Consider the following 23,787-nt stretch of genomic DNA (forward strand, 5'->3'; position numbering starts at 1 on the left):
TTTCAAGGAGCCATTGTGCTTGTGTTCAAATAATAGATGTGGAAAAGGCAGAGGTTGTGGGGGATGGTCGGTGGGGGCTCTGATTACACTACAGGCCACGATGCATGGGGCTGATGATGGGGGGGGGGGGGGCAGGATTGTCCTGTTGGCCGACCAACCCCCTTCCCACATGGAACAGGTGCTATTTAAAGCTCCGTGGCACTGTCCCACTCCCCTCAGACTGTAATAACAGTGGTGCGGCACCAGCTCCCGTTCGGTCAGTTTTTCCGTGCGTCTTATTTGTGTGTCTTTGACGACCCCTTGTTTGACCCCACCACCATCACCACCACCACCACCTCCCACCTCCACCCACCCCGGTGGCACCCTGCTTGACCGCGGGGCACCTGACTGCGCTTGACACGAACGCCTGAGGCATGTTTGCGACACACAGAAGCAGTGTGTCTGAGGTGCGGGTCAGCCATGTGGGACGCAGCCTCAGCCGCCAAATGAGCATCCCATCCCATCCTGTTGACAACCACCAGATGCCCAAGCCCGGTGGCGGAGGGGTCCCGCCCGGGGCTAGAGACGGAGCCCCCATCCGGCGAAGCAGCAGCGTCAGCAGCGGCGGCGGAGGTGGCGGAGGCGGCTCCGGGGGAAAGATGCTGTCCCTGTCCTCCATGAGCGAGAGCGTACGCAGCGGCCTGAGCTGCTTCCTGTCAGAGCAGGCCCTGGAGCAGGAGGAGAAGCGGCAGCGCAGCAACCAGCTGGCCGAGTTCCAGCGGCTGCGCGAGGTGCGCGCCGCGGCACAGCTCAAGAACCTGGAGGACTTCCTCAAGATGAACCACGTGTCGCTGAGGGAGTGCGTGTCCTACACCACTGGCATGAGGTACAGGTAAGATGATGACCCGTGCTGAGGACACCGCGCTGACAGCGCTGAAGGTTCACCGTGACGCCCCAACAGCCTACAGAAAAGTAGCTTTGCGAGAACTAATGGCTCTGCTCTAAACGCGATCTCCCTGTGGCCATCAAAGAGTTCCATGGCAGAGATTCCTAGCTTCACATAGTCTTATATACAGTGTGTCATCCAAAAATAACTTGGCTGACATACAGTTGGATATAGGAAGGATTGACCTCTCAACATCAAAGATGACAAGTGTTTAGCCTGAGGAGTAATAATCTTAGTATCATGTAACGCCAAGTATACCTCAGGGATCAAATTCAATACCTGTCTAAAACAGAGTAATACAGAGGTGAGCTGGGTCAGCTTAAGATGACATGTGATAACAGTTTTCACACTAGTTTTTGGAGTAGTTCTGTGTGTGTATTGGGGGGGGGGGGGGGGGGGATACTGTACCATATTAGCAGTATGAGTTTAGAAGGGAAGTCAACTAGTTGATGAGATGACATATCCCTGGCAGAGCAACAATTAGTTATCCACATAATAATGAGACACAAGTAGCTCAGGCTAAATATATGCAGATAGTGTAAACCCAGTAATCTGAGAACCGAAAGGCTGCTAACTTAAATGTCATGTAGGTTCAAAAAGGCTCTTATTCAACGTGGCATCTATGAGACCAACTCACACAATAAATCCTATTTATGTCCATGTTAAAAGTTCCACAGACTTGATTCATGTAAGCCCTTACAAATAACCTGTGCACTCCAGACACCACCAAATTATCATCATGAGACATCGTTGTTTGGAGCAGGAGACCGTATTATACCATAAATTGAAAGAGATTATTGGTTCCGTACACATTAATCATTCGTACATTTGCGATGAGCATTACTGTAAATTGTTGCCATTCTCCATTGTCTGGTTGCTGACATAATGTTGTGTTTTGACGGGAATATACATTAAAGAGTGTTTGTCCTCTTTTAATAATCAATTTAATGATCAATAATCATGTGATTGGCACTGCTCTGACGCATTCTCGTTAGGCTGCCTCAGTCACTCCATCTGTCCCACCATCTTTATTTTGGCACATCCTTGTTTTCCAACAGGGAGTCGGTGAGCTACTGTACACTGTTGTACTGCAGAGTATGAATCAAGTATCAAGGTTATTTTTGAATAACGCAACACCATTGTCTAACTGAATGAGTGTTTACTTTCCTTTAAAGAGGTGGTGCCATAGTTTTGTACTTTTTCTGTTTTGTATGTGTCTAATAGACCCCCAGTTGTGGTAAAATATGTAAATATGTCTGCTCTGTGTATTTTCGGATATTTCCTGAAAGCTGAAAGCCTCTTAGTCAAAAGGCCCAATTGAAATACATTGATATAATGACATCATAATATCATCCCTTCCACTTTTTACCATTCAACATAACACTGTGGGGTGTGGCTAACATCAGCTGGGTCACTACCCACCTTACAGCCAGGCAAACTTAATGAGCACGTAGGTTTGGCCACATATAAACATAATTTTAACATTTTCTGTACACGTTTTTGAAGAAAAAAAAAGTCCTCCAAGTATAATCACCAGCAAGACTCCCTAATCAGGAGATAAGCGACGGTCAGGTCGCAAGTTTACATGCAGCCTCATGGTGGCACTAGAACAGGGGCACGTGCAGGTAGATGTGAAGATTTGAAGTGGCATGTATGCCTATGTGTTGAGGGAATGTGCATGGCTAATTGCAAAGAAAGGGCATGTGGTGTTCATGATTTGCGGAAAGGGAGCAATCCAGCAAATTTTAGAAGGCAATCGTAGCCTATCAGGAGGGAATATGGGAAATGGATGCATGTTGATGACATGAGTTGCAAAATACTGTGTCCCGCTGTGGATCACGGCACCCCATCTTTAAAGGGGAAGACCACCCATTTTCAATATTGAACTATGTCATTAATATAACTTAGAGGAGTTGTGTGGAAATAGAAAAAAAGTCCCCCCCCCCCCCCCCCCCCTTCTGTGTTGCCTGTAACTGGAGGATTGATTTTGGGGTTTGTATTGTAAAGTACAATGTGTGATGTCATCAAGTTGTACTTTACAATACAAACCCCAAAATCAATCCTCAAGTTCTAGGCAACACAGAAGAGGGGGAACTTTTTTTCTATTTCCACACAACTCCTCTAAGGTATATTAATGACATAGTTCAATCTATCTATAAATGCGAGAAGTCTCTGCGTGTGTGTCTGTCTGTCTGTCTGTCTGTGTGTCTGTGTGTCTGTAATCCGCGTATCTCGAGAACCGTTCGTCCCACCGGCTTCAGATTCGGCACGCGCGTTCCCCGCCGCGGCACGGAGTGCAGTGCCGGGTCTCGACCCGACCCGACGCGCGGTTTTCCCGAACCGGCGCGAAACGTTCGGAATCTCCTTGACATCAGGCTGTTCCGGAGGAAATCGGCGAAAGCTCTGACTCATTGTGACATCACTTCATAAAAGGCTCTGACATCACGTACGCCACATGAGTCAACAAAAAATCTCTGTGAGTGTGTATGTATGTATGTAAGTAATCCGCGTATCTCGAGAACCGTTCGTCCCACGGGCACGCGCGTTCTCCATATATGGGCATAAAATGAATGCCCCCATATATGGGCATAAAATGGATTGCAGACAGACAGATACATATATCTCCATATATGGACATAAATGGACAGAGGCAAACAGATGGTCAAAGATCTCCATATATGGGCATAAAATGGACGCAGACAGACAGATACAGATATCTCCATATATGGGCATAAATGGACACAGGCAAACAGATGTTCAAAACGGGTCCTATGACAACAGGTATAATGAGGTTTGCATTAAAGGGGGAACCGGCACTGTGTCTGCAACACAGTTGGAGGCACAGACAGATACTCCATATATGGGCATAAAATGGACGCAGATAGACAGATATCTCCATATATGGGCATAAAATGGACCCAGAACTATAACTGCAGTGATCTCTATATGGACATAAAATGGACGCCGACAGACAGACAGACAGATACAGATATCTCCATATATGGGCATAAATGGACACAGGCAGACAGATGGTCAAAACGGGTCCTATGAAAACAGGTATAATGGGGTTTGCATTAAAGGGCGGGGCATTCATTCCCTATTTACATTGTTCCGAGTTGGCCAGGTCGCCGACTAGACGTATTGAAAATGGGTGGTCTTCCCCTTTAAATTGCCTGGTTCCCTATGATGAATATGAGGCAAATAAGTCACTTTGTCCATTCCTCACATAATTCAGATTGTTAATCTAGCTTTGAGAGTGTAAGGCTGTTAAATGAACGTTTCTGTCTGTTATGACAACTGAAATCCAGTTCCGTATATCAGTAAAGGTCTATCTGTCTATCTATTAACAGATTATGACTGTCAGTGGACATAAAGTCTGACAGGTCTTTCAACCTTAAAATCATTATGAAAGCATAGTGTCCATGAAAGTTATCCCACATTAGCCATGAAAAACAAAAGGAGACTACTGGTGCATTGCGCCGCACACTGCTGCTCATGGTCACCATAAGTCATCCATGCACCATTGGTCAAAGCCAGCTGCTGTTTTGACCACAACGCAGGGTAGAATATCCATCTCTACTTTATCTTTTGTGACCCGACGTCTCAGCGCGGCCCCTTTCACCATGAGGGATGGCCCGGCCCGTGTGCAGCGGATCATGCAGCTATTGAATTACTAAAACACTATTGTTTGAAGACACAGCTGATTTAGGTGGCCTTTAAGTGGTCTCTTGGCTGTCCAGTGAAAATGTCTGCCCGCTCCAAGGCTATAATTACTTTCTCTCATCAATAGTGAGTGTCATTTATATGCCAACCCCTGTCATCAGCTGCATAGTGATATGGTATTTCATAACAAGAAGTGTTACAGCTGGCCGTATTCATCTGGAGATATTTAAAGTGTTATGAAGGAGGCGGTACTGTACAGTACTGTAGAGTATACTGTAGGCTAATTGGATGTGGAACACTAATAAGCAAGCTTATGCCATATTTTTGTACAGTACAATAGTAACAATATATAGTATAGTATAACATGTTTTATTATATTTTCATATAGTAATGTGCAGAATAGGTGTCCAGTACTATCATTAACTGTGCCAAAAGATGTCATGATACAAAAATGCTTCATGATAAGACAAATGCTCTGAAAACCCTTTACACGTCAAAGTAAAATAGAAAAGTAGTTACTTTAGTTACTCTGCAAAGTTTAGAGAATCACATAATAGGCCAGCAGCAACTGGCAAAACAGTGGGATGAAGGCCAGAGCATGTTTATGTGGTAGCCAGTGGGAGCTGAACTGAGTGAACTCCCATAAGGAGGTGTCTGAACTCCCATGACATACAGTAGAGTCACCAATACATTTCCAATACCATAATTCTAACTACTTTTGTGCCCTATCATATGTTATACTTTGTCATACGATGGTGATGACCTTGTAGTTTGGTTATTCTCACAATTGTTTTTTATATATATTTCTTTTACCTTTAAGATAATAAATAGGGGTGCTGGGTTGAAAGTGGTTTATGGGAAGAATCAATAGAAATGGGTAAAAAGCAACAAAAAAGAAAGAAAGTGTTTAATCACACAATGTTATTTACGTTAGATTAATAGGATAAAAGAAACAGGTTTTCCAAAATAACTGAAGGCACTGTAGTGCTATTTGTTGTGTGCAGTCATCAAGGGTGTAGTTAGCCTCCCAGGGGCCTTGGGGCAAAGCCAGAGTTCGAGTTATGTGGGAGCCAGTGGGGTCTTAGCTCCCATAGTTAAAGTCTGGGACCCCATAGTCAACAACCCCCTTTGGGGTCTCTTTTTTTCTAAGTGTGTTTTTTTTTTTTTTTTTTTTTTTTTTTTCGTTTTTTTAATTTTTTTATGTTCCATTGGAAGAATTTATATTATTTATGTTAACTAGATATACTAAATAAACATGTTAGACAGTAAGACTGAACAATGACATCACACCGTTTAATCCTACTATTAATTTTATTATTATAAATCAGGCGCATTTAATGTGGGGTGTGAGTCTTCCTTTACCGTCCGGGTTATAACACACTCGCTGCAATGGTTCCTACCTTTCTGGATGCAGACCTACCCAGCTGCGTGGTCTCGCCATGGCCTGGGCATAGGCTAAGCTAGGAACCACTGCATCGAGTCTTTGCACTTCTAGCCACGGCCCGGACGGCAAAGGAAGGCGGACACGCCGGAGAGCAACAAAACAACCAAACAAAACAACGCTGTCTTAGCAAGACCATACCCGAGGGAAGTAGGGGTGCTGGGGGTGCGGCCGCACCCCCTCCCCCACGTCCCACCGCACCCCCTAAAGGGGGGTTGGGGGGAAAATATTGCCGATCGGCAAGTAGAGGCTCTGACATCAGTGGCGTGAAGTAGGAGCTATTGGCTACTTCTATTTCCAGTACAATTTCAAAATAAACATGTGTTGAATGATCGATTGTATAGACAAAAAAAAAAAAGAAAGGCTCTTGTTTTGAAATGTGCTTCTGGGCACTGTTCAGAGAGGAAATGGCTTTCAAAGGACTTCCCTTTTAACTTGTCTGAACGTCTGTCTCTCCGTGCGTAACTGATGCGTCATGGACTCGGTGGATTATAACAATACGGCCATAAAGGAATTTACAGAACACCAAGACAACACAACCTAGGCTATGAAGGGATTAAACATCGCCCTCTGCTAGCCCTGGCGTCCTCACTGGTGAGTCGTGGGCTCGTGGCTATAGACTTGTAATGATGAATGAATGCTATGTTATGCTGCTGTGCTGCCTGGCTAGGCTAACGTTTGGGCTAGCTAGTGGCTAATGGCTATGGTGTACCAGAACCATCGCCAATGAAGCCTGGGTTTCCGAGGCTAGCTGTTTCCTAACACTGGGGTCTGGACCGATGTGGCGGACACGTTGTATGGGTCACAACGCACTGAACACAGTGCGAAGCAACTCGTTGTGAGCTTGTACATCTGCTATTTTCACTACTTGTTTGGTACAAGGTAGTAATGTCTCTTGGTTCACGGGCTAAAAAGTTTGGGAACCATCATACTTGCTGTTGTAGACAGGTTCACGGGCTAAAATGTTTGCTTGCTGTTGTAGACAGTGGTGTAAAGTAACTAAGTAGATTAACTGAAAAGCTCTGGGAACTGAATGATTTTATGAAACTGGCACTTGTTGTCTGACTGTTGGTACCAAGAAATCCAGACTATATACCGAAAAATACCTGATTTAATATGATTTAATATAGGAAAATACTCGTTTTAGCCGACTTTATACCCGAAAAATAGGGCCCCCATAACTATGGGGGCCACCCCCATAACTATGGGGGCCCTATTTTTCGGCGGCGCCTTCGGCACCGCTAGAGGGACCCCATAGCTCTCGGAGTATAACTCGAACTCTGGGCAAAGCACTCTCCAGGGGTCCTTCTGATTAAATAATTTCAAAATACACAACTGTAAATAGGTGATAGCTCATAGCTGATATTTACCGTAAGCTAATTCTGAGCCAAGCGAACCGTTTAGCCAGTCGCAATGCAATGGTTGATGACAGCACGTCACTGTACATGGATAGATTAGTGAATGGTTCAGCACCAACACTGATGGACAGCGACAGACCAATGGCCCTATTTTAGTCCATGCTTTACCCCTTATCCCTAAACTCTTTTGCAATTTTGTACTATTTTGAAAAAACTTTTTTTTATATTTCAAATAGCTGATCTACAAGCTTGCAAATTGTCGATGTAGATCGACTATTTGAAGTATTTTAACTTTTTTTCAAAATAATCAAAAGGCAAAGAAGGGATAAGGGGTAACTTAAGGCATGGACAAAACATTGCTCCAAGTGTGCTGTGAGACAGCACCATGACTGCAAGAGCAGCAGTGTTTCTCTGTATGAGATAAAGAACACACATGCAGTAGAATTCAATGATGGACCATCATTGGATTCCATTTATACTTATTTCATCATGGAATGACAAGCTACGTTGACAATTGAGTAACTCAATTTGAGTTGTGATTTTCTCCTGGTAGCACATAGTATATATATATATATTATTTGTTCCTTTTCTTGATGTACCTTGCTCTTACTGTACTCTGTTCTTGTACTTCTCTGTAACTTTGTAAATAACCTTATACTGCTGTGCTGCCTCTGGGCAACTGATTTTCCCCCTTGGGATAATAAAGGTATCTATCTATCTATCTATCTATCTATAGCAGTCTCAATAACTAACATACTCAACTCCAGAGCATTACGAGGACAGATACAGGACCAGGAATTCCACTACCCCACGAGGGCTCGACTTCAGTAAAAATAAAGAAAACTTCTTCGCTTCTCACCTAAACAAAGGTAGTCTTGCGTTGTTGAAAGTATTTTCCATGGTGGCAAACCTCTCTGCACCCCACCCACTCCACTATTTTTGTCATGAAATAATATGCATCCAACTTGACCGCCGCAGACACAACCTGGAAATAAGAATACTAAACTGCGAATTCTCTTGAGATAAAAACAGACCCCTTACGGGACCCCTATAACCGGGCCCGAGACCCCATTGCCCACAAAGTAGCTACAGTCAGGTATGTCACTGGTAGTCTTTTACTTCATCCTGGCTCTGAGACGGTTTTACATATTTCAGGTTTATTGAAACTTTGTTGATACAATATTGCATGCCGCTTCATGTTGTTGCAATCTATCTGATACAGTTGTTGCAAGAATTGGGTTGCTGTGTGCGTGTGTGCATGTGTGTGTGTGCGTCCGTGAGTGAGTGAGTGCGTGCATCTGTGTGCCTGTGTGCATGCGTGCGTGTGTGTGTTTTCATCAAGAGACCCAGAGGATTCACATTTTGCTGTTTGGGAGGGGCTTACAGTACATGTACAGTATGTAGCAACATATTTGTTTTTGTAGGCTATTTCTGATTTAGCCCCAACTATAGGTTAGGCCTAAATGGGTTAAGTACATTTTTATACCAATTCGTTTGTACTCCTACTCAAGTAAATTTTGAATTCCAGACTTTTACTTGTAACAGAGTGTTCTTACTTTGCAGTATAGATACTTTTACTTAAGTAAAATAATTGAGTACAGGGGAGCATGAAGATCAGACGATGAACATCTTCACATACACATACATATTTTTGAGGGAGGGAGCGAGTTGCCAGCACAGATAGTATGGGTGCAAGAGAAAGGGCACTTGGACACCCCAGATTGTGTCCAAGTGGCATGCTACAGCCCCCACTGTCTCTTGGGGACTTAGAGACAGTCGGTGGGGTGTGCCTGTTCTACCCGAATGTCTGTGTCCCTTTTGTACACATACAGTATACTGTATGCATCGGCCTTGGTTGGACCAGTGGTTCTGGACAACTGGTATTGAGTTTGCTTATGGTCATGTCTGAGCCAGAGTGACGTGACGGCTGGCCGCCCCTCTCAGTACCGTATATACAATACACCAGTAAGACTCCCTAATCGGGAGATAAGCGACCGTCAGGTCGCATACACAAACTTTAGAAGGCAATCGTAGCCAACCACGAGGGAATATGGGAAATGGGACAGATCCATGTTGATGACATGACTTTAGAGCAGGGGTGGGCAACTTTGATGATGGCGAGGGCCACTATATTTCCATCTTCACTCCAGAGGGCCGCATTGCATATTGCTAAGTCCTACTTTGGCATTCAAAAGAAGCAAAAATAGCAGATCTACAAGCTCAAAACGCATCGCTTTTGAATTCGAATCCTGACTTATTTTTTGTTATTTTTTTATTGGAATCCTGAAATGTAACATTTTGATTTAATTTATATCTAGTTATACACTCATATTAAATGTATGAACTTAAATACAAATGTATTGAATTTACATAAAAAAACATTAATTTTAATACTACTTAAGTCATAAAGCTACTAATATAGACTGACGGAATTAAAGAAGGTCATGTTTGGAATTGCAACAGCTGAAATCAATAATATATCAGTATTCCAGTATTAACCTGCGGGCCGCATTAAGTGAAGGTGGGGGCCGCATGTGGCCCCCGGGCCGCCAGTTGCCCATGTATGCTTTAGAGATACTGTGTACCGCTTTGTGTGAATCTAGGCCAGAATCTGTAGGAGCAGTGTCCAAAAATGTGTTTTGCAAAAATCGGCCTGATGCGCTAGAAGAGGGCCATGTGAGGAATGAGGGGTGGAGGACGTTGTGATTTGCCATCCAAGGAGTGTGTGTGCAAAGTTTGGCATTGATAGTGCCAACGGTGGAAGAGATATGACTAGGGCAAAAGTGTGACAGACTGACTGACAGCCGGTGGAGCTTGGTGATGATTATTATTGAGCTCTTATTTGGTGCAGTAATCTGCAATGAATATGTATTAGCTTGTATGTACAGTAGATGTCTGCAATGTTCCTCTGTTCCAGCAGATGGCACTGTAAGGATGTAAATGTTAATCTTAAAAACCTTTCAGATAACTGCTGCAAATAGGCCTATGTGTTCTGGTATGTCTTGTTGAAATATTTGGTGCACTTAGCCATTTTTTCACCAAATGTGCTATTACAGTAATGTTTTAATTATGTTTTTGAATTCCTGTTAAATATCTGGGAAAATGTGTTACTTACTCAGGTAATTTAACACAAATATGTAGACTTTCAAGGTACAAAAATGATTTCATTTGAAAAGCAGACACATTTGTGTTTATGGCAATGTGCAGAATTGTCAGTTTTAGTTTATTTAAATTAAACCCAGTGTTCCACATGTGATAGAATTAGGCTACTACACTTTAATATCCTGTGTTAATTTAGCTCTGAGATGGTGCTGTGAGGGTAAGTAGCTCTTACAGGACTTGAATGTGTGCTATTATTATTATATTATCTCCTGCTTTCCCCTTTCCCTTCATCCTCTTTTATGCTCTACTTCCTCTTTAATCAAGTGGCTCCCTTTCCTTTTTATTAGCAGATTTGCCCGCGGTGAAAATATTCTACATTGAATTGAAACTGAAAGGAATCTCTTTTAGATACTCTTACATAACTACATCTGACACAAAAAAAACAAACAAAAAACAAAACAAAGCCATTTCCACTTATTTCCCTAGTGCCTGAAATATCCAGGAAATGAAGCTGGGATCTTTCTTTCAGGGTTCTTATTCCCAGCTGTCATTTTATTGTGTAAATGTTAAGAAATTGATCGCATTTATACTTTTTTGAACCGGGGTGTTGGTGAAGGTGATGGTGGAGAATGTAAGGTTGCACCAGTTGCTGTCATTAGTGGATGTTGGACATTGGACGTTGTGGTGGTACGTGTTGAACAGGGAGGACTAGGACAGAGGCACTATGTCACTGGCAGGTGAGCCTAGGGCAGGGGTTTTCAAAGTGGGTGACAGGGCACCCTGGGGTGCCGCGATGGCAGTCCAGGGGTGCCGCGAGATAATTTGATAATATTTTGAATTTATTTGGACACTTAAAAATATATTTAGTATCATTTTAAACTTGAAGAACAAAGTTGTTTTCAGTCAGTTCTAACCAAAATGGCTATTATCTCAACATTTTCCTCACAACATAATCACTAAAATATCGTCACAGTCAGGCAGAAACCTCGTATCTCCAAGTTTCAAATGTGTACGTCTTTTGGTAAAGCAAAGCCCTGCTTCATCATACAAGACTGTAGCAAAAAACTAGTGAAAACAGCCGATCTACAAGCACACAAAAAACTAGTGAAAACAAGCACACACAAAAAAAAAACAAGCACGCTTGTAGATCTGCTGTTTTCACTAATGTATTACATTTTATAGATGATAAATACAAAACAAACGGTTTTGGACATACAAGGTTTCCACCCGAAGAAAAATTATTGCCTACTGTAAAATAAGAAACAAAGAAAAGAAGAAGATTGTTCACAGGTTTAAATATCTGAATGAGAAGAACATATTCATTACCACTTACCAGGGAACCTGATACAGTATCTGGTCCTGTTATTGTACTATTTGTGTCTGGCCTGTAGCCTTTGACTGCAGACAGTGGAAGGGTAAACCAAGATAAACAACACTTTTCAAGAGGTCCTCGGGGGGGGGGGCTCCACCCCCTGGTGGGCTCCGGCAAACAGACCCGACCCTCTGTCGGCTCACTTCAATGACACACATGGGCCCCTCAAGGTGTGCTTTACTATTAAGGGCAGGATCTACCAGCCCACAACGCGCCATGCCGCAAAGCGTTGTGGGCTTGTAGATTGGCTATTTCCGTTGCGCGACACTGTCATACGATGAAGTATAAACCAGGCTTCAAGGAGACATGGACTAAAAGAAACCCATGCAACCGTGCAAGTCCTTTATTATGATAACAATGTGGAGCTACTCTAATGTTGCCCTGGGCTAATTAATAAATGGGGGAAGAAGCACTCTGTGTTTGTGTGTGGGGTAAATGAATTCCCCCTGGACTCGCTGGGATAAACAGAGCTGTTCTTCCTCCTCCCCGTGACTCCAGTGAAGAGGAGGGGTATGAGGCATGGGTGGCATTGTTTGTCCCCATGTCCATGTCCATGGCCCCTTTAGGGGGAAAGCTATTTCTAGCCCAGAGTCTGTGAGAGTACCATATTATTAACCCCTCCCACAGTTGTGCGTGCGTGCGTGCGTGCGTGCGTGCGTGCGTGCGTGCGTGCGTGCGTGCGTGCGTGCGTGCGTGCGTGCGAGAGAGAGTTATTTCCAAAATGTGCCTGTTAAAATGGGAACATGTGCAGAAAATTGGACTGATTTATATCCAAACAACACAAGTCTCTGTGGATGATGCCCTTAGCTTTGGCATCTTGACAGAGGGTTTGACATTTACACAAGAGTCAGGTCCAATATTGACTGTGCCATCTGCAAAATCCTCACTGTTAATTTAACTCTGAGGGTGTACAAATGTACCCAAATGGACAAATTAACACGCACTTGTACATTATGAGTTCCGCGCTGTTAGTGCTGTGGCCCGGAATGGTCCATTTGAAGGTTAAACTTGTACACTCTCAGAGTTACAAAAGTTGCAAACATTACGAGTTGTGCACTGTAGCACTTTGACATTGAGAGATGCCACACCTTACACGGGCAACTGATACTGACTTCAGAACAAACCCTTCTCTGAGGTTTTGTGCAGTATTACCATTGACCCTGAACAGGGGGCACCAAGTGACACATACAGTTTACTGTACTGTGTAAGTACCTTTCAAAACAAGTTCAGATGTTAGAAGAAAGAGGGGTTGGTCAGAATGGATAAATCGTGAAATGACGACTTCATTGTTTCATGTCGGGCATTTCATGTGTTTGACATTCCGTACACTCGATTACATGAAATGATGTATTCTATGTCCAATAGAAACACAGTACACAGAGAACAGGGCATTTTCTACCACACAATATTATTGACCTCCTCACATCAGTGACATCAAGGTAAAGTTTGCCTTTAAGCGGCCATTTTCCATTAGTTGCATAGGGTTATGTTTTATGTTTGCAAAAGTATGTGAGATCGGTCAACAAATTGATCTCAGTAATGGCCTGTTCCCAGCTCACATTGGGCCTCATTCACCAATAAGTTCTTAACTTTCTTCTTAACCTGTTCTTAAATTTCTTCCTAAGTGAATTCCTAAGTGAAGTTGAGTCCGATTCATGAAACGTTCTTAGGAAGGCAAAATTGTTCTTAACTATGTTCTTTTCATGATGAATGCCAATCCTCGTAACTTGAAGGGGTGTGCCAGCTAATACTAATTATCATAGGTAGACGCCCCACATATCCTAATTTGCATCCCTATTACCATAGGGAGCCACCCACAAATCCCCATATAAGGCACGACTTCATGACACTCTCTGCAGTCACACCTGTGTTTGATTGCTGTACACAGAAATCACAAGAAATCACTCACATAAAGTTGAGAGAATGAAGTCAAGAATCCCTAAAGTGTAAAGATGGTGGAACACTAGACTCCAAACATTAAAAAGATATATATCAATACTTCTGTGGAGGTACTTGAAGTGAACAGCTAATTATTTGTATTTAATGAGTGAATGTATTTTATTATTTCACTATAGACATCAAGGTAAATTTGCTGAAAATAGAATGTTATCCATATTTCATGTTTGGAAATCGCATTATTAGTGGATATAAAACATTGTATTACTGAAAGCTGGTGGGTGGGTATAGAGAGGCTTTAAGTTAGCAGCTGCTTGGTATGTAATGGGGTGAAGTAGGGTAGGGGTGTGGTTGGGATATGGTGCAAGGGGGGCTTTCAGGTAGGAAGGGGACAGGAAAATGGGCGTGTGGCAGCTGTTGGGATATGGGGGTGAGGGTGTAGGGAGTTGGGTTATGGGGGGAGGGAGGGGGGGAGGGGGGTGAAGGGTTTGGGGGGGGGGGGGGGGGGGCATTTTGGGTTGGGATGCAATTTCAGACCTGTTGAAAACTAGTCTAAAGCAGTGGTTCTAAACATTTTCATGTCAAGGACCACCACATTCTGCAGACCCCCACCTGAAAATATTTTCTGCCTCTGAAGATTTTTCAAGATTTATCATAGTGTTTAAAAAATATCCGATCTACAAGCTAAAAATGGGCTGTAATGGTAATGCCTTGTGAGCTTGTAGATCGGCTATTTTCAAACAAAGTTTAAAACTGGGTTAATGGTAAAACTCTTCCTCGTTTTACAGTGGACCCCCTGGAACTTCCTAAAGGATCCCTGGGGGTCCCCAAACCACACTTTGAGAACCACTGCTCTAAAGATATGATACAAATATTTTGGTGATTTAAATCATATTATTATACAACTGTAGAATTGAAGAAACTTAAAGAATAGATTATTTTTGCACACCATTTCACACTTAAGAACTAAAAGGCTGCCCTAAGAGTGCTCTACAGTATGCGTAGATTTCTTCTTAACATAAGAACAAATCACAGCTAAGAAAACATTGGTGTATGCCAAATCTTCTTAAAAAACTTCTTAAAAGGGTCTAAGAAGAAATTTCTTCGTAAGAACGTTCATAAGTAGGTTGGTGAATCGGGCCCATTATGCATAGTGCATGATCATTGTTACAGTCTTGTCACAGTTCATATTATGACAGAATTTTGTGTGTGTGTGTGTGTGTGTGTGTGTGTGTGTGTGTGTGTGTGTGTGTGTGTGTGTGTGTGTGTGTGTGTGTGTGTGTGTGTGTGTGTGTCTATAATTAATCAAGGTATTTAAATGATAGCAGGTTCTTAAGAATGAGTTGTGCAGACAGACATAGAGACGTATGTACTGTCTATAGGAAGATGGCAGGGCATACTGGTTAGCATCTTCTCCACTGGTGCATGGTCCCCAGTGCTCTGCATTCACAATGATCATCATTAATTTAACAGGGTAGGGGAACGCTTCAGTAACTGGTAGCATTTGGCAGTGAGCCTGCTGACAAATCACGAGCACGCTATGCTACTCTAGCTGAATGGGTAGAGGCCACCTGGGAAACATTGCCAGGTTCGATTCCCCACCCGGGCAATGTGTTGAGGTGTCCCTGAGCGGGTACACTTAACCCTAACTGCTCCCCTGTGCGCTCAAGTCTCATATTGTTGTCTCTTCTTCATGTCCATATAGTAAAGGAAAGATAGTAGCCTATGGCCTTTTCTGTATGTAGGCTAACTACCACGCTATCTGGGGAAATCTCGCTCTTTCTACGTGTCATTCTTTCGACTATGAGCGTCGGCATGTTAGCTACTGTTCTCACCCGTGTCATGGTTACTGAGATTAGGGTCATTGTTTGGGTTAGGTTCAGGCATAGAGGTTAACATTCACATCCACGTCGGCAGGTTAGCTTTTCACCAGGTTAACATTCACCTGTGTCGAAGAATGAACCGCCGAACAGTTGCTACAGTATGTTGCAACATCGCCACGGTCCCACACTATAGTATCTATCAGCTGTCTCTTTAACATTTATCCTGGGGAAGGATAAATTCAGCCTGTTCCACAGATACACTCCGATGTCGTGGAGTAAAGCCTTTGGGATCACCAAAATCAGTGGGGTTCATCCTCCATGGAACATATCATATCATTGCTGTCGGGCATAAACCTCTTATCTCCATATTTTAACATTTTATGTTCCATGTCATACTACAGCGTAACACAAAAGTAGTAAAAATAGCCGATCTACAAGCTCACAACAAGTCGCAATCTGCAATTTTGGCTACTTTTTTATTTGAATCCTGAAAAGTTACAGAATTTGGATTTTGGCTTCCATCCAACAGCAACGATTAGGATTTAGAGATATCTTGTAAATTTGGCCTTATGGTTTTGGTAGAGGAGAAGACACTATTATTACCTCATATAAGTTGAACATAATTTTCCAAATCGACTTCCGTGGAAGATTTCTGGAAATGTACCAGAAAGTGTCAGCCCTACATACTGAGAGAGGGATGTGGGGATGAGGCTACTGGCTTACCGGACAGTGGCTGAGGTTCTTTCATGGTTGGGTTGAATATCAAAGGCTTGAGCCTGGGCTTATCAGATGAAATCTCACACCAGTGTTGTGAAGTGACGCGAGGCGAAAAGGAGAAGCTCATCCGGGATTCACAGACATCCCAAAGCTGCTCCCCAAACTGTCAGTGAGAAATCTATTGAGTGCAGAATAGCCTCCTTTTCGGCCCTCGCCAGAAGTCGATTCATATTGTTGTTTATTCTCCATGGCCTTCATTTATATAGTAAAGGTTAGATGTCTGTCTTGTAGCCTTTTCCGTATGCAACTACAGTGCTATCGGCACTCTCCTTAACATTTATCCCAAGGGAGAAGAAATTCAGTCTGTTCCACAGATAAACTCTGATGTCCTGGTTTAATACACTTCTGCACAGAGACTACACATTTGTGCCTTAAAACAAACACACACACGCACACACACACACACACACACACACACACATGCATGCACGCACACACACACACACGCACGCACGCACGCACGCACGCACACACAGACACACACAGACACACACAGACACACACACTCGCATCCTCATTCCTCACAGGCACAGAGGTGCATCATGTGCAATAACCATATATATTTAGAGAGAGAGAGAGAGAGAGAGAGAGAGAGAGAGAGAGAGAGAGAGAGCAATGTTCCAATGATCCATAACATTGTTCTCTATATATGTCTTTATCCTACAGCTTCGGTCTAATATTGTAGGCTAGAAGTTCAAGCAGCCTTTGGGAAGCCAGTGCATGCTAGTTCCTGTATATGAGTACAATGAATGAATGAATGAACGAAACAAATGAATGAACGAAACAAATGAATGACTTTAGTTTAGTCTTAAGACCCAAATATATCACATGGTTTGCTTAAATAACACTTTGATACAGCTCGCATTAACCACAAAGTCAGGAGCAAATTAACATACTATATAATAATATTGCAATATTCCTCCATCAAAGGTGGTCTTTGTCACAACATGCCAGCGCAGGGCATGTCGAGGGCTTGAGGCCCACTTTTGGTCCTCAACCCACTGATTGAGAAACGCTGGTCCAGAGCTGCTGATCCATAGTTTTTCCTACAATCTCCTCTCTCCTCTGAACCCTGCAGCTGTTCCACAGTCACACGCTCATGTTCACGCTCACGCACACACGCACACACACACACACACACGCACACGCACACTCCCCAGCCGTCCCCTTGGCACCTGCTCCCATTCCACACACCTCAATGTCAAACAGAAGCTCTTTGCCGTGTGCCTGAGAGAGTGCACGTGTGCATGTGAGCCGGGTCAAGTTTCCGCAAGCGCTTGATTGGCGGCGCAATTATGGCGGGCTAACTGGGTATCTACTGTAAGTGGACAGTTTACTGGACTGTATGTGTGGCTGGCCGACCAGCACGCACTTGTGCGCGCGCACACACACACACACACACACACACACACACACACACACACACACACACACACACACACACACACACACACACACACACTGTACGCAACTGACGGAATCAGTTGCCGACAAGAGACGCTTACCAGATGGCCAAGAATTGGCGAAGTCGCATGTCGCCCTGAGGCGTCTTACTAGTAATACACATATTTGTGTGTGTGTGTGTGTGTGTGTGTGTGTGTGTGTGTGTGTGTGTGTGTGTGTGTGTGTGTGTGTATTGTAAGTGTGTTACTGTACAGCGCTCTGTCAAGAAATCATACAGTACATGGATAGGACCATTCTTGGATTAACATGTTCACAAATATTGGATTTTTGATTTTATATGCTACACATGGGCAGAGATGGAGGTGTTTCAATTCAATATATTTAATTTATTATAGAAAATAAATTGTGAAATGTTCCTCGTGACTGCAACGGTAATGCAAGCTGCTTTGGTGCTCAGTGCCTCAAGGTAAAGTTTAGTATCCTACTATAAATTTGTGAAATCTCTGTCAGTCCATCCGTGTGCAGATGTGAGTGACATTTCAAAACATCACACGTCCTGCCATTGGCAATTAAGACAGTAGATTTTCAGGGAATTTGCAGAACATTGAGCTTGTAGATAAGCTATTTTAGCTATTTTATGACCTTCTCTTCAAAGTTTAAATTCACTATGAAGGTGGATTCTGCTTTTCAATGGGAATGGAGTGGTTTCTTGCCATTTGCAAGTTTCTGCAACAAAAGAAAAAATCGTTTTTTTTTTGTCACATTCCTTGCTGAGCCAATAATTTCATGACCCATAGCAATGTGTTTCCCTATGGAGACACAACAAGTCTGCTGTCGGTCATTATGATGGGGTGAGTAATCGATAGAAAATAAATGATTTGTGGGGTGAACGATCCCTGTAAGATGTGGTCAGATGGATGACCCGCAATTCTCTTTTGAGATTTTCAAGTGGGCACGATCCAGAAAACAATGTGTCGGCCAGTAATGGGACCAAAGTCAGTATGCATAGAGTGTGGCAGTGATGATGAAAGACCATCATTTAGAGACTTGGCAATGTTCCAAATACAAAGCATATTCATAGTCTATTTTTCAATATCACATCAATGAAAGTGGCAGAGTGTAGGCTCTGTAATTAATTGAGTGAAATTTAGGCTGTTGCATGCCTCCTTAAAGTCGATTGAGAGCTGCAATAATGTTGAAAATCATCATCAGTATGATCAGAGAAAATCCAGTGTTTGTCCAATCTTTTTTTTTTTTTAGTATAGCACTTGGAAGAGCATTTGGAGGGCGATACACTCCTACAAGTATAATGTTTGCACAGCCCAGCCCATATTTCACCAGATATTCCAGATATGGAATAGACGATGACTTAATAAAATATTTACAGTGTGGATTCCAAAAAAACAACACCACCACCTCAGCTCCTCTCTTTTTTTGTAAATAATAATTATCTTCTGAAACATCATGTATGACTAAAAAGAAGACTTTTTTTTTGACACCGTCATCACAGGCATCACTGTGACAGTTTGTCATAGTGATGCCAATCAGCCTGCAAGAATTTCATTGCAGACGAATACATCCACACAAAACAAATTGAGCTGGACAGGGCTTTTAAACCAAAGTCTTTCCCATAGTAACTTTGAAAATCAATCAAACTAGTTTCAGGTGTTGCAAATTTGCAGCTGTGCAGTATTACATTTCATGTATTCAGTAAGAAGAAGCATTCAGAGTATATTGGATTAGATTTCTTCATGAGAAAATTGTGTTTGGTGAGTCATTAGGCTGTACAAGTACACATTGAGTTCAAATTCTTTGCTTTTGGTTTCTCAAGTCAACATGGTAGGAGCAAAAGTTGCCTAACTCTGACTACACTTTGCAAGACCTGAATTCTAGCTTTATACTCTTTATTCTAGCTGGTAAAAAGTAGGCTACTTTTCCTCTTTATTACCACAATAAAAATCTGTATGGAAGTCCATAAAACATTGCTGTAATGATTCATTTTTATTTCACTCATTAGAGCCTGTGCATGATTTATACTTGGTGCTAGAGTTGCTCTTTTCGGTGTGTGACACCAGCACTACAGATACAGTATAAATCATCCTTTGGGTAACAAAGATGTCTGGCCGGTTACATATCATGTGCTCGCATCGTGTCCATCATGCACGATGTGCATGCACGGTCGCTAGATCCGTGTGCATGTCGCCGTTCAGATCCGATCACAAAGGATTTCATGTCGCCGCGACACAGCGTTAGCATGCTACAGTATAAGCTTTCCTCCAAGATTTAACAGGAGATCCAATGCACTTTCTTTTTCTTTCATTTCTGGTTTTTAACTGTTTCCAGTCAAAACAAGAATCGCTTCTTTTTGGGCAGATAAACGGCAGGGTAATGTTGAATTAAATACAATAAAAAGGAAATCTGTCAAGACTCGTCATTGGTACAGAAGGCCTTTTAAAATAGCTTGTCATATCTCGTCATTGGTAGTAAGTGAGTTAATGACTAGCATTGTAGAGGTAAAAACTAAGAGGGGGGGGGGGGGGGCATTGTATTTGCATGCAGGAGCCAGAATCTATTCCAACATCTGATGTAGGCAGCCGGAAAGATCAAGTGCTCTTTTACCAGTCATGTGCAGTACTTGACATAAAATGTTGTATAACCCTCAAACGTACGTTCCTGCAGAGTGGAGAATTGCTTTGTGGGATGGAAAGAGAGGGAATTGAGTTGACAACATTATAAAGCACTCGCCTCCATCACTCTTCACCTGGCACTATTTCTATGCTGGTCAGACTGCCTGCTTCACATTGTGGGCAGTCCAGTGTGTGTGTGTGAAGTCCAGCTACTGTGCTGTGCTCTTAATTGTCTGACTTTGAACCAGACGTATCGACCTCTCTATTCAATTCAGGACACACTGTTTAATTCTTCAGCTCATATTGATAGATGTTGCTGTCCGTCCGTTAACTTCAATATTGGAATATATCTATCTAACTATTTATTTAGCAAATGTCTGTCCGTCTGACCATCTGCATGCTGATATCACAGATACTATACACAGTTTCTCCGCCATGGTAACCATCTGTCTGCATGCTGACATCACTGATACTACGCTACACTGTCTGCAGTACTCTGACGTCATAGTACTGACATCACAGACTGGCCTGGACACGGAACACCAGGCATAAAGATCTGCCCAACCGGCACTTCGACGTTACTTCTGAGACTCCTACATTCAATCCCTCAGATACCTATTCACACCCCCCGGGCACAGGACTAGTTGTTATCTAAATGACAAACATCAACACATACTCTAATACTCTAATTGACTGACAAAATTCACAAGGCGAATTGAAATCAAATTAAACTATTTACAGTAAAGATCTGTCTCCACCTGCTCAATTCTCCTGACACTGACCCTTGCCACTTTCATGTGCCAACCTCTCTCTCTCTCTCTCTCTCTCTCTCTCTCTCTCTCTCTCTCTCTCTCTCTCTCTCTCTCTCTCTCTCTCTTTCTCTATGTATTTTGATGAAGCCCAGTGTTTTGATCATGTGCCCAGTAGACTCTTGACCCAGATTTATACTTCCGCTCATGACAGTGTTGCTCGTCGGATTTCATCAAGCACCAGGTCGTGCAACAAACTGTAGATTAGGCTTTGTGCTCCTGTTTTGTTGTTCTGAATAAATTAGCTCAGGTGAGAAACTACGCAATTCTCTCTCTCTCTCTCTCTCTCTCTCTCTCTCTCTCTCTCTCTCTCTCTTTCTCTCTCTCTCTCTCTCCTCTCTCTCCCTCTCTCCCACACACACATTTCACACTACACCTTCTCTAGTCTCATGCATTGAAAATAACCGATCTACAAGCTCATGTTTTGAGCTTATACAGTACATTTCTCATACTAATACTACATCTCACCACTCTGCTGCTGCCTTTCCCCCTGCTCACTTTGACACGCACGCACGCACGCACGCACGCACGCACGCACGCACGCACGCACACACACACACACACACACACACACACACACACACACACACACACACACACACACACACACACACACACACACACACCTCTTACTCCCTGGCACTTCCCCCTCCCTCCCTGTCTCTCCTCTCTTATTATTATCCCATGTGCTAACAGGATGACAGCATTACTGTGCCTTACTCTCTCAGCCTCTGTGGCTCTTGATGACGGTCCGGACAAAGACTTTTTTTGCAGGGGGCAGCCCCAAGGGCAGGGGGTGGGGTGGGTGCGGGGGTTGAAAAAGAGAGAGGGTGAAGAGAGAGAGAGAGAGAGAGAGAGATGCCTCCCCTCTAGGTGTCACAGAACCATGCGTAAATCGCTGCGTGTCGATTTGATTGGTCAAGCAGCATCCATCGGCAGAAAGCAGTGCCGGGCGAGCTGGAGAGCTTTCAGTCTGTGTGCGCTCTGCGAGCAGCAGCACTGAGCCCAAACAGCCCACACGTTCTCTTCTCCCCCAGCCTCCCTCCCTCCCTCTCTCCACTCTCCTCATTCCACCGAGGACTCTGAGGGAGCTGGGTTCAGTCGGAGGCAGCCCAGGTGCTGACTCATCTTGAAGTCTTCAGCGCCGGTCAGCACCTTATCCACTCGGCGGGACCCCCCCCCCACCCCACCTGCACCCATGCAGGTGTCGTTCGTCTGCACGGACCACCGCACGGTGAGCCGCAGCACGGAGGACAGGCTCAACCGGCAGAATGCCAACAGCCCCAGCACCAAGACCAAGTTCCGCGCCGTGGCCATGGTGGCGCGCAGCCTGGGTCACCTCTCGGTGCAGAACCTGCCGTCGTCCAGCGACCAGAGCATACGAACGGGCATGAAATACAGGTAGGGGAGACCCTCGGCAGGCATGCAGCTTAGTGCAGGTCTTGTCCACCTGAAGTCCATCGCCATCAAAGGGCATCAAATAAGAAGTGTTTGCCTATTCTTTTTTTTTCCTTCTTCATATCTGTGAAAGATGGTAAAGGTGATAAATGATATCTGGTATTAGTGAACTTGCTTAAGAGTAAGAATCAAAACAGTCAGTGAGACAAGGTTCTTGTAAGTTTGTAAGAATTCTTGATTGTGCAGTTTTGCAAAGAAATCAGCTTATTTGGCAGCAATTGCCAGTTCCTTTTTTGTGTGTGGTACCTGTACACTTTGCCTTGAAGCAAATGGTGATACAACATTGGCAAAATAAGACTTGTGCTTATTTCAGGATGTTTGTTTTTTGCCATGAAAGTCCAAGGTTGGACGGCTCAACAGTAATACATTGTTTTCTTCTCAGACATTCAATAGTCAACTATTTAAATACTGTACAGGATCACTGTGGGAACATTTTTTGGTGAAGCAGCAGCTATTTATGTACAGTACTCAGCTCGGATTTTTCCAGTCAGTTAACAAATGAACCACAACAACTGCCCACAGAGGTATAAAGCAAACATATTTTGTCCAATGTTTTTGTCCAACAAAAAATTCAATTTCCTGGCTTTATGTGAAAGGGCTTCTGTTTTTAATAATCCTGGATTACAGCTCGGTGTTCAAGTGAAAGGAACGTGATACTTCCACCGTCTGTACCATATTCACCACATTGCCATGACATTAATATGCAAGGAGTGCTGTACAGTACATGCTATCAAATGGAATGATTAAATCCCATTTATTACTTTGAAGTGGAAATAGAGTGCTTAACACAAGCACACCCATTACCTACAATACCATTCAAAAGAATATTTCAAAAGGCAAAGGGACTGAGGGACTTGAATTAAATTAATACCTTTCATGATAACATTTAATCCAAACTGAATGTTTGGTGCCACTCCCTGCCACCAAAAACATTTTTAATCAGTCTTCTTTCTCCTAAACCAGGGGTCTTCAACGTTTTCAGGTCAAGGACCGCTTAGCTTTCAGACATTTAAACACTTAAATCGTCGACACTTAGTAAATTTGACCTTTCACTCTGTCTGCTCTTTTTTTAAAACCTCTACACCAAACCTATTTGCCAAAATAGCCGATCTGCTAAAGTTCTCCTCAGAAT

The 23,787-nt window shown here is 43.3% G+C and overlaps 1 protein-coding gene across 2 annotated transcripts in view; it reads left to right on the plus strand.

Moving 5' to 3' along the window:
* Positions 1 to 521: 521 nt before the first annotated feature.
* LOC308291383 (voltage-gated potassium channel subunit beta-2-like) overlaps positions 522 to 23,787 on the plus strand; it is a gene marked incomplete at its 5' end in the record, with an annotated part of 85,631 nt that continues 62,365 nt past the window's right edge. Inside the window, one exon of one of the 2 annotated variants that reach the window (XM_080733381.1) lies at positions 522 to 871. In XM_080733381.1, the coding sequence (XP_080589507.1) occupies positions 522 to 871 (350 nt within the window). Of the gene's footprint in view, positions 872 to 22,091; positions 22,599 to 23,787 lie in introns of those variants that run through there. The other variant, XM_080733382.1, reaches the window with a different exon arrangement.

The sequence above is a fragment of the Nannobrachium achirus genome (genome assembly GCF_963921795.1).
Source record: "Nannobrachium achirus genome assembly, chromosome: 9".
NCBI lineage: Eukaryota > Metazoa > Chordata > Actinopteri > Myctophiformes > Myctophidae > Nannobrachium > Nannobrachium achirus.